This window comes from Ailuropoda melanoleuca, chromosome 4 (assembly GCF_002007445.2).
Source record: "Ailuropoda melanoleuca isolate Jingjing chromosome 4, ASM200744v2, whole genome shotgun sequence".
NCBI classification, from domain to species: Eukaryota; Metazoa; Chordata; class Mammalia; order Carnivora; family Ursidae; genus Ailuropoda; species Ailuropoda melanoleuca.
In genome coordinates, this window is record NC_048221.1 from 20616220 (window position 1) to 20628719 (window position 12500).

Genomic DNA, 12500 nt, shown 5'->3' on the forward strand with positions numbered 1-12500 from the left:
TCTCTATGCCTCACTTTTCAGACTCCGTTTCTGGGTGTGAGGTCCTAGGTGATGTTGAATGGCAGTGGTGGGTAGGGGTGAGTGTGAAGAAGCTTGAGCACCACTGGAGATCAACATAGAAATCTAGTACATATGGACTTCATTAAATTCATGAACTTAGTATTTCTGAGGTATCTATCTTCATTACTGGCACAACAGATAAAACGATGGTTTATCATTCACTAAACTGATGCATCCCCACTTCAGCGGCATGGGGTTACGCTTAAGTACTGAAACAGTCATAATACAACCTTCATTCGCAAAGATAAAAAATGGCTTCCCTTAGTTTTGCAAGGCTCTGGGCACAAGAGTGAAATTCATCACTGCCTCATGTAAATAAATGCACCCAAGACTCTACCTTCCAGGCCTCAAAAGCAAATATCAATCATGTCAACAATGGGAGAATGAAAAGAGCTCATTTCCTAGAGATACAAATCTGCTTAATTCTTTTTTTTTTTTTTTTAAAGATTATTTATTTATTTATTTGACAGAGATAGAGACAGCCAGCGAGAGAGAGAACACAAGCAGGGGGAGTGGGAGAGGGAGAAGCAGGCTCATAGAGGAGGAGCCTGACGTGGGGCTCGATCCCATAATGGCGGGATCACGCCCTGAGCCGAAGGCACATGCTTAACCGCTGTGCCACCCAGGCGCCCCACAAATCTGCTTAATTCTTAAAACAGACACATCATGTATATAAGATAAACAAAGCTGCTAATGATCTAAGAGACAAATGCACTTTTGGAAGACTCACAGAACTAACCCCAAGAAGTCACGGAGGCAGGGCAGAGGTGGAGGAGAGGAGTGACTTTAGACTTAAGGACTATTTAAGAAAACCGAGAACAAAAATGAAGTCTAAGCTCCATGAAAGAGGATTTGTATGTCTTGCCCACTGGTGTATCCCAAGTATCTAGAACATGCTTATAACTGGTAGCCACTCAATTAACATTTGTTGAATAAGTGAAAATAAAGAATGTAACATTTTGACTGCAAGCTGTCTCCCCATCTTTCTCATTTCCATCTCCACTGTTGAACACTAAGGACCATTTCCTAAATGTGTCACTGGAGCGGCTCTCCAATCTGACCCCAACTCCACCTGTCTCTTGGACACACCACATTCATTTCCTAACCCCTGCCTTCACTCAAACCACTTGCCTTATCTACATCCCACCCTGATGCCTCAGGTCTTCTCAGAACTCTAGCACAGAGCTCCTACTCCATCATCTTTACTATATTATCAAGTTGTTATACATTGTCTCATGCCTGGAATTATTTTTCCCTAAGCATACGTCTTAACCCGACTGTCAGACTTTGAGCTCTTAGAGCACAGGGCACAAGCCCGATCATCTACGGCTGGGCTCCGTGACTGGTGTTTCAGTGACTGGCTCTGCAGTGGGGATTAAGATGAGTCGCTCCACTTACTAGTTGTGTGACTTTAGGCAACTTACCTCTGTCCGTGCACTTCTTCAAATGCAAAGTGGGAAATTATCCCATAGAATGGCTATTATAAGGGTTAGAGATTATCTAGATAAAGTGTTTTGTCTGGTGCTTTAGAAAGAGCAGGTGCTTAATAGGAATAGCAAACATTACCACTAATTTCTCTTTCAAGATCCAGCGTCAAAGGCAGGCTGCACCAGATTCCCCAGCTGGAATTACTCTACACCCACTGCCTAAAAGTCTCCTTTCATCATGGTAGACTTGAAGTTCCAGGAAGGCAGTGTCTGTAACTTTAAATTTTTATGTTCCCCCAAGTGACTCTAAGAGCACACAGAAGACACACTGTTTAACTGATGAACTGAAATTGTTTTAAGAGTCAATTATACCATTCTTGCATGGCGAAGATATAACACAGATCAAAATTAAAAGCGAATTTAAGTTTGATGGAAATTTAAATTTGATTGCGTCTTTTAGTACATTTAATATCTGCAAAAGGCACTTAAAAGTGAGAAATCTGAGATTAAAAAAAAAAATCCTTTTTAGGAACTGGAAATGGTGACCAAATTTAAATTGGCTAACCTCAGAGCAATAATTAAAGAGCTATTTTAATTTATTCAAAGCATGCTTGGATTGAACTCAAACTTTAAAAAAAATCACATTACTATTCCTAATTATAAGCACTTTATCCTTGAAAAAAACATGTTCTATAAAAGGCTATATTTTAAGAGTTCATGCTTTTCAACAGCAAATTTATCCTGTATTCTTTCTCACTGGCCCTGACCTAGATGATTCACTAGTGTGCCTGCTCTCCCCCACAGCATATGCTTCCTCTCTAGAAGTTGTGGCAAATAAGAACTCAAAACAGCACCCCACCAACTGTAACCATGTACCTAAGCTGAAAAAGTGTATCAAAGCAGAATTTTCTTCTGTTTTGCATTAAATATCACACCTTCTCAAAAAGAAATTGCTTTGAAAACCTACCGATTCATCCTTCTTGCCCTTTCTAAGACTTCAAACATATGCTCTTGAAATAAATCGAGCCGCCGGTAGCGATTATTTTCAACATTCTTTCTAATTATGTCAAAAGTAAGAGGAGGCTTGTTTGGGAAGCTGGGATCCACAGCAGGAATTTCTGCTAAGGAATCACTGTAGCACCTTCCTTCATCATCTTGATGACTCATGACCGACACAAAAAGATTGTGAATAAGTTCTTGAATCAGCAAGGTCACATTTGGGACATGAGAGTCCTCATCTCCCTCCAGGTCTCTCCGAGTTTCAAGCAGGACCTTGTGCAGGACAAGGGCATCTTTGTAGATCAAAGACTCAGGCTCGTTGTATGTACAGGCATTGTTAAACATCATGACAAAGTCCTCAACCATGGAGTCTATATCTTGGTATTTGTTGGCCATCATGTGACTTCGAATTTTTTCCATGTCCATGGGCTTTTTAATGGTCAGATAGTAGTCAGGCAGCTCAGACCTAGAGGGAAGCCTCAGAAATATGGCACTGAGGCGGCGACCCCTCTTATCAGTATAGTTCTTTACAGCTTCATAGACTTCATTTAGTTTCTGCTGCATTGGAGTCATGTATTTTGATTTTTTAGGAGAAATTCCACTCTTCCTACCTAAAGGAAGAGATTTAATGTTAAATGAATAAAATGAAATAAATTAACCCAAATTTGTATACAGTTGGTAAAGCATAATCATAAGAAATGGGAGTACTCCCAATGATTTGTAAAACAATTTAATTAACACGTCTCTAGTGAAGTATATCTTATGGACAAAGAAAAAACTGGAAACAAATTTAAACTGCTTTCAGTAATCATATTTTTAGTGAGAAAGTAATAAGTACTATCATGTTGAGATAGTTGTGAATAAGGTAGAATAAAGCAAATGAACAGCTATGTGACATTCTAATTCTATCACCTGTAGCATCTTTGAGAACTGAGACATTTTTTAAAGATTTTACTTATTGATTAGAGAGAGAGAGCGAGAGGGAGAGCATGAGTGGAGGGAGGGGCAGAGGGAGAGGGAGAAACACACTCCCCGCTGACCAGGGAGCCTAACGAGGGGCTCAATCCCAGGACCCTGAGATCATGACCTGAGCCAAAGGCAGACGCTTAACTGACTGAACCACCCAGGTGCCCCAAGAACTGAGATTTTTATCACAGGAGAAAAAGAGATACAGATGTTAAAACAGAACACTGAATAAAAATCTTGTAGCCATAAATCTCAGTTAAGAGTATCATTATGAACTTATGATGTATTTTATCTTTAAATATAATACAAACATGCACCAAATTTCCTAATTCTGTCCACTGAAAATCCTGGAAACAATGACCAATCAAGTAGCAGTATAACCCTATGTAGTTTGACTATATTGACCATAATTCTGAAATACAGATTTTAAATGCTAACACCAGTAGCTCCTTAGCAAATGGCTGACTCGCAGTTGGCACAAGATGAGCCTTGTGTATCCTGAAACACCAGACAGTTAAAGAATCTGTCACAATGCCTTCTTACTGTGGTCATGTCAGTAGAACATAGCAGCCAGCCTGGGACAACAGGAGCATCAATAAGGACAATAACTGCAATGAGTTAAAACTCAGCAACACGTCTAAATTTAGTAGCTCTAATGACAGAAAAACGAATAAACGAACTGGGTAAATGGTCGAGGATACTGGTAAACCAATGCATTGTTTTGAAAACTGGAAAACAAAGCGGGGGAGGAATCTATCTTTTATCCCTTCAAAAAACCCAAAACAAAACAAGACAAACAAGCAAAAATTGTACTACTGGGTAACCAAATATTGGATGAGGCAAAGTTTCTCTATATAGAAGTATTCCAGTTGAGGGCGCCTGGGTGGCATACCGGTTAAGCGTCTGCCTTCGGCTCAGGGCGTGATCCCGGCGTTATGGGATCGAGCCCCACATCAGGCTCCTCCGCTGGGAGCCTGCTTCTTCCTCTCCCACCCCCCCTGCTTGTGTTCCCTCTCTTGCTGGCTGTCTCTATCTCTGTCGAATGAATAAATAAAATCTTAAAAAAAAAAAAAAGAAGTATTCCAGTTGATAAATGAGTAAGGAATGATAAAATCAGACTATTGTTGCTTTATACCTCTTTAATGAATTAATGGAGTCAGCATCAATAGCTGTTACCACGTGGGAGAAACGACAGCTATTACAGGGCCAACCAACGGAAGACCATTCACTACCTCTGAAGCTGGTTTTTGTGCCAAAAGGAAGGGATGAGGATCAAATCTAATTAAAATCTGATCAAGCCACTTGCTCCAACTACCAATTTGAGGAAATACCAAGGATTCCAGAACATGTAAACTATAGCAAAAGGACGCAATTAGCAAAGCCCAGACTGTGGGAAGCTACAGTGCAGCCCCAATTTCTTCAACAAATAAACTGCAAAAGAAAAAAAGAAAGAGGGGAGGGGGATTTACAGATTAAAAGAAATATCAATCAAGTGTGGTATGTAGACCTTATTTAGATTCTACCTCAACCAGACATTGCTCCAAGGAGTGATGCAACGTTAAGTGTGGAAAACCTATTACGTTATTAAGCAAGCATCCTCGCCACGCTGATAATGAATCTAATCAAGCCTCTGGAGTAAACTTCCATTTTTTTTTTAAAAGATTTTATTTATTTATTCGACAGAGATAGAGACAGCCAGCGAGAGAGGGAACACAAGCAGGGGGAGTGGGAGAGGAAGAAGCAGGCTCATAGCGGAGGAGCTGATGTGGGGCTCGATCCCGTAACGCCGGGATCACGCCCTGAGCCGAAGGCAGACGCTTAACCGCTGTGCCACCCAGGCACCCCTAAACTTCCATTTTTTAAGAAATGAGAAGAATAAAGAGAAAAGTTAGTTGATATCACAAGGAAGTGAACTGATTAATCCAAAATTTGAAACTGTACAAGAAAGTGATCTGGTTTCTGAAGAGTCAATGGCATGAGGATTAAAAAAGGAGGGGCCGGGGGCACCTGGGTGGCTCAGTCCTTAAGCGTCTGCCTTCGGCCCAGGGCGTGATCCCAGGGTCCAGGGATTGAGCTCCGCGTCAGACTCCCTGCTCTGCTGGGAGCCTGCTTCTTCCTCTCCCACTCCCTCTGCTTGTGTTCCCTCTCTCGCTGGCTGTCTGTCAAATAAATAAATAAAATCTTAAAAAAAAAAAAAAAAAGGAGGGGCCTGTTCGAGACTATGAATGGAGGGCATAAGAATCAAATATAATATACAGAACTTAATTAGGTCCTGATTTGAAGAAACCAACTGTAAAAATACATTAGTGAGACAAGCAGTAAAATTTGAAAATTTGTCAGGTATTAGATGAAACCAATAAACTGCTAATTTTGTTAGGTGTAATAATGATTCCATGGTTATTTAAGAAAATACCTGCATATTTAGAGGTGCGCACTGAACTATGTAGAAAGGAAATGACATGACTGAATTTCCTTTAAAGTAATTTAGAACAAAAAAAAAGAGAGAGAGAAAAGTGGATATAGGAAGTAAGTATGGCACAATCTTGAGAAATGCTGAGTAACTGGTACATACAGGGCTTTGTTGTACCATTCTTCATATATGTTTGAAAATTTTCATAATACAAAATAGAGAAATGAAAAGGAAATCAACATTACACGTTAAAATTTCCTTTCCCTGAGCTTTAAAAAATATATGTGTATTTATACATAGTTAGTTACTGTTAATTATCTATCATTTCCTAACTCAAATTATGAAATCACTTCTGTTTTTGTAAACTCTTTTTAAATTTATTTTTTAAATTTTTTAAAAAAGATAGATTTATTTTAGAGAGAAACCATATGCAAGTGGGCGGAGGGGCAGAGGGAGAGGATCTCAAGCAGACACCAACCCCTAACCAGTACCCGCTGAGCACAGAGCCTAGTGAAGCTGGAACCCAGGACCCTAAGATCATGACCTGAGCTGTAACCAAGAGTCAGATGCTCAACCGAATGGAGACCCAGGTGCCCCTTAAATTTGTTTTTTTAAAGTAATCTCTATACCCCACGTGAGGCTTGAACTCATAGCCCCGAGTTCAAGAGTTGCATGCTCCACTGACTGAGCCAGTCAGGCGCCCCCTGGAATTAATTCTATTTTTAAAAGGCACTGTGTCCATAAAAAGTAGAATAAAACATTTACATTTCTGCAAAACTTCTGCATGATTTTACAATTCCAAGAAAAGACAAATGCCTTAATAAGAAGGAATCATCACTTAGCAATAAATCATACCCAAAACTATTATAATATTCAGTTTATAGTCAATTCCTATTAAAAAAGCAGGGTCTGTTTTCCCCCTTTCAGCCAATACAGTTCCAGAGAATATATGACAACACCATTTTAATTTGCTTGGTATTTATTTTATTTACATATTTTAAGTAAGGCAGAAACCTCTTGTTTAGCTCAATGCTATTAACTGCTTTTGTTGTCTTTTCTCTCCTCATAGTTCTAATAAAATCACCATGCACAGACCACACTCAAAAGACAAGGGAGTTAACTTACAGTACCGTGGCTGAGCGCCTCTAACTTCTCAAATTCTGTCTACGATCTGCTGCTAGGATTCACTTTTAATTCTAGTACTCAGCAAACAAACATACAAAAAACCAAATCTGCCACTACACTCTTGAAGGCATACTGTAGGGAAAAAATACCTATTCTTACTACTTAATATTTACAAAATGTCCATAGCATTTACAGAGTTAACAAAAACTCTGACTTTATAATCTATTCCCCACATGCTTTCCACAGTACTTAAAATACAGAGAGTGCTTGAGAGGAGGAAAGCAACTCCCTGCTAAAGCATGAATTCAAACATATTCACCACTTAACTAGACATCACTTCAGTGAATCAGTAATCTACCCTTGACAGACTAGACTGAGGAACAAGCATGAGGCCGCCTTACTCAGCTTGAGTTTGGGAGAAGCCACATCGTCATCATCAGGCAGCGGGCCCAGCTCTTTCCTTTTATCCTTGAGTAACTTCTCCAGGATGTGCGCGTCATTGTACACCTATATTCCATAAATACATTTAAAATTATTTTCTAAAAAACGTTCTCTTGAAGTAGAACACACATCTATAAAGAAGTTTTAAAAACACAGGTTAGTACAGTTGGGAACTAAAGACATAAAGCCTGAGATCACTAGAGAGCAACCAAATCGCATCTTTGTGGGGTGGGCCTCAGCCTCAAACGGTTTGTTGTTTAAGCTTTCCAGATGATTCTAATGTGCAGACGTGCATGCTAAAGTTTGAGAACTACTGCAGTAGAATCAGTGCAAATTTCTGCAGAAGTTCTGAACACATACATAATTACATGTGTTGCTTTCTTCATAAATCTCTCTTCCACTTAGACCCTCAAGGTAGCAGACTTAGCTCAATGGTAAATAAAAATTAAAAAGTATATGATAGTTGGGCAGCAATACCTCAAATACTGTTAAATGGGATTTAATATCAGTCTGAATTCACAATCTGGCCTCTGATCTGTGAAAAGCAACAATCCCTGCTTAGGATCTCTCCTTGAAGACTAAGCAAAGGGTGGTAATATGTAGCCAAGAACAAGGTTACTCACCTAATGGTCCCTATAGCTGCATTCCCCTATGATAGAGAGTTTGATCACAAGTACCCTCAGTGCCTACTTTATTGTGTAATAGCAAGAAAGGAAATACATGATTTTTAAGTTATTTTATTTCTTGGAGATTTAAAGTAGATAAAGGAAGCTCGAAAAGGTATATGCACCCTCATCCATGTTCACTGCAGCATTATTTACCATAAATAAGATATGGAAGCAACCTAGTGTCCATCAATAGATGAAGGGATAAACACACACACACACACACACACACACACACACACACACACACACACAGAGAAGAATATTATTTAGCCATAAAAAAAGAATGAAATCTTGCCATTTGTGACAATACGGATGGACTGTAAGGGCATTATGCCAGTTGAAATAAGTCAGACAGAGAAAGACAAATACTGTATCATCTCACATACATGTATATGTATTTAGAAGTGCCCTTCTGAGAACATCCTGATTCTTATATAATCATGGCATTCTGTGGACTATCCCTAGAAAAGTATGGCTATAGCGGGTAGTAACAAAGAGCAAAGACTTTACTGTCACTGGCTTTCATTTGGGTGCTACGTGCTCTGCGTATGCTCTCTTGTTTAAATCCTACAACAGCCCTGATGCAAGTACTATCAGTATCTCAAGGGCACAGATGGGGAGAAAGAGGCTCGGAAGAAGGTAAGTCACTCACATGGAGACTGGCAGAGCAGGATTCAAATCCAGGATGTCAGCTTACAGAGAGTATGAACTTCTAACTTTTGCAATGGACTGCCATTTTAACCATTAAGAAAAGACAAAGCATTAAGCTAGTCATTGAGAAGAGCAACCTAAAGGAGGCCTCTAGATCCAGTCTCTCAAAATGCATTATGCTACCAGCACCCCAAAGCAAACGTGCCCACTGCAGGATTCCCATACATCCTTACCTGGGAGCCCTCCTCATTGTAGTGCCTGGCGTTCCGGAACATCAGCTTCATGTCTTCTATCATTCCCTCTTCCCCTGCGTACTTGTCATTGCGGATGTTATGTTCAATTATTTTCAAGTCCATTGGCTCCAATATGATTTTATAATAGTCAGGATAGTCCTTTTTGGATGGTTTAACCATAAACAGATCACAAAGTCTTCTGCCTGAACCTGGCTCACGAGCTTCAAGAACAACATTGAATAAGATTTTCATTCGCTGCTTTCTTATGTTCTTTTTACTGTTGGCGGGGGTAGAAAAGGGGAGAAATGAGAAGAGGTTCAGTTTTCTTCATACAGGGATGAACATGAAATGAAAAATTAATCTTGTGGGAAGGTGCTTCATAATGATTACAATTTATTGATTACATATGCCACAAACACAGTAAACATGCTGGCAGCTATAAGCAAATATAGGAGAATTTCTAAAAAGTTTAAACATAGTGACTCTGGCAGGAGCAGCCAATGAACACCAGACAAACCTGTTTAGAGTATTTATGAAATGCAACGCTTGAAAAAAAATCTTCTCTAACACCCAAAGAAAATGAAATTCTGTTATCAGTTGAAATATGTTTTTTTGCTTTTAAGAACACAGCAAAAATGGAATAAAATTACTGATTCCCTGCTGTTACTAACAGTCCTCACTTCAAAATAAAACCAATCACACTCAAAGAGAATGTGCCATCTCTTAAGACAACCACTCCAAACACCTCCATCTCCTGGTGACCAGGAAACGAAGGGAGGCTATCTACAAGACTGCAGTCTCTATCGTGGGTACAAGTCTCTCCTGCATTTATCTTGTCAAGGTCAGTCCCTGCTTCCTCCAGCTCCATGGGCATTATTCCAACATCCCAACCTAGCTTAAGGAATAAATGCTCTGTGGTTCACCTGAGCTCTTGAATAAATTTTCATCCTTGAATGTGAGTCCTTGTCTTGTTCTCCAAATTCTCCCAGTGAGATGTGATGCTAAGCAACAGATGTGTGTGGTGTGGAACAAAGTCAAGGGACCACAGATTAGAACACAAGTTAAAAAGGAGCCCAAGAGAACAGATAGGCTGTATCCTCTATTTGTTGAGGAAACTGGCTCAGAGAGGTAAATGACTTGCCCAAGGTGTGTTGTCCAGTGAATTATTAGAAGAGATGGTCTTCCAGCATGATTTCTGGCCCATTATTTGTATGTTTTCAGGACAATGATAAATTCTAGCCAGACTCAAGCCAGCAGTCTCCAGATGAACATTCAGGTAGGTAATAAAAAGAAATGATTTATGACTTAATTTCTATTCAATAAACATTTATAAGCTCATATAATGCAGTACTTAGAGATAAGTATTTTATCTGTTTCCTGTCTTATAAATGGAAGGAAGTCCAGCTCTGAAGCAAACAATGTGGCTGAATGGGTCTCCTACAAAATGGGTCTCCCAGTCCATGACTCGCTCTACTGCTGGATCATAAAGAGGCCGAAGGACGGATAACTTTCTCTCCAAAGTTCAAGATACGCTTTTTCAAAAAAGGAAACAAAACCCCAATAAAGAACAATTAACAGATGAGAAAATAAATATCTATCTTTAAGTCAAGCTTTTAAAATGTGTCAGAAATGCTTATCTTCCAAGCATTATGGAGCTAAAACAGCCTAGAAGTGGTCAGTTAGGAGGAAAAAGGACCTCCGCTTCCTGTGCCTTCACTCAGACTGCTCATTTCCCTTGGGTAATCTTGAGTGGCTCTAGGATCATTTCTGCCGTTTTCTCCTCTTAGTATTTCTGCGTCTCTATGTCAAGAAAGTAATTGTTAGATATGTTAGGACAGGTTTCATTCAGTGGGAACTATTTCCCCAAAGAGGCATCTGGGTGCAATGATGTGAGAGCCACAGTCCTCTCAGGCCGGGACTCAGCAAATGGATAATAAATAGAAGAGGAACCTGGGACAGAGCTCCAAACCACAGAGCTCCACATGTGGGTAGAGATTACAATGCAGATGACATTAACCTTCAGGAAGCCTCTAAAGAAAAATTTCAGAATCTGAATTTGATATCACAGAAATCGATGCTTAAAACTACTAAAGATAGTTATGTTTTCTTTAGATCTCACTTATGGGGGTCAAACTTCAAAATGTAGATTCAGAAATCCCATTCTGAACCCATGAGCTTAAAAAAATCTCTCCAATAATCAACTCAAAATGAAATCGCCCCTCATTCCAGGAATATCACGCAGAACAATTCAAGACTTTCTTGGTCCAGGTAAGCTCTCTTCCCTTCCTCCTTCCAGGATATCACCCCCAATCATCACTGGACTTTTCTGTATGAAGCCACAAAAACTCAAATCTGACAGTGGGTCTAGGGCAGATTTTTATGAGTTTTTTAAAGAGGAAGGAAAGTGTTTTTTTGTTTTTGTTTTTTTTTTTACTGAATTTTAGGGAAAATGCCAATGAAATAAAAGAATGGAGAGTGGGATAGCTCTGACACCAAGCAGCTTTGAATGGGACATATCCAAAATGTGGAATCTGGGGGCGCCTGGGTGGCTCGGTTGGTTAAGTGTCTACCTTCAGCTCATGTCATGATCCTGAGGTCCTGGGACTGAGCCCCGCATCGGATTCCCTACTCAGCGGAGAGTCTGCTTTTCCCTCTGCTGTTCCCCCTGCTTGTGCTCTCTCTCTCTCAAATAAATAAATAAATAAAATCTTTTAAAAAAAAATGTGAAATCTGAATTTATTTAAGAGACTGTTCTAATAACTGAAATGTACCGTTTTAGAACTTTTATTACCAATTCACTGTTTAAGAGTAATGTGTTCTCTGCTTTTGATCCTCAAAGGCAAGCAAAACTTTTGTTGTTACAACCTTCTCTGAACATACCCAATTTTGTTATTTTGTTGACATCTTTCTGATCCTTACATTGCCTTTGACACTGAGAACTACTGGCCCATTAGTTTTAATCTGGCTATCAGAAAAAACTGAGTTAAATTTCATATTCTTCTATAATAACTGTATTAGCTTGGGTGGTTTGGTGTATTTGCTTTATCTTTTTCCAATACGGATGGTGAACTTTATTACATCCGTGACTTCTGAAAGCAACTTCAAATACTTTCTGAAAGGAGATAAACTCTACATTACAAAAAGACAGAAAGCATATTCCCCTACTGTTTTCAATGTCACTTTGCTTTTCAGATTCTTCGTAGAACCCCTCTATGTATCTTACCTATCCTCCTCTCTCAGACCAGTAACTGTAAATAGTTTGTTTACACCTCCCCATTATGGGAAAGGTGCATTAATCTCCGACCTTGTAACTGGCATACTCATCCTTCTTTTTTTAATCAACACCTTTAAGCATACTGAAGTAAAATATATGTTAAGGGAGTTCAAAACCAGGGCTGTTTATTATTGTGACAGGTGCCACACTTAAGGGGACACCAATTCAGATAACAGACATTGTTATAATACACATGCAGTTCTAGAATCTTACAGGAGATGGGCCATGAAGGGTTCTGTGCTAACA

The 12500-nt window shown here is 39.5% G+C and overlaps 1 protein-coding gene across 20 annotated transcripts in view; it reads right to left on the reverse strand.

Annotated features, from left to right (window-relative positions):
* Positions 1–12500, reverse strand: part of PBRM1 (polybromo 1) — a 115371-nt gene that overhangs the window by 50049 nt on the left and 52822 nt on the right. For all 20 annotated transcript variants that reach the window (XM_034658439.1, XM_034658451.1, XM_034658437.1 and 17 more), the window contains 3 exons: positions 8981–9257; positions 7389–7494; positions 2455–3097 (listed from right to left, as the gene is read on the reverse strand). In XM_034658439.1, the coding sequence (XP_034514330.1) occupies positions 2455–3097; positions 7389–7494; positions 8981–9257 (1026 nt within the window). The remainder of the gene's footprint in view (positions 1–2454; positions 3098–7388; positions 7495–8980; positions 9258–12500) is intronic.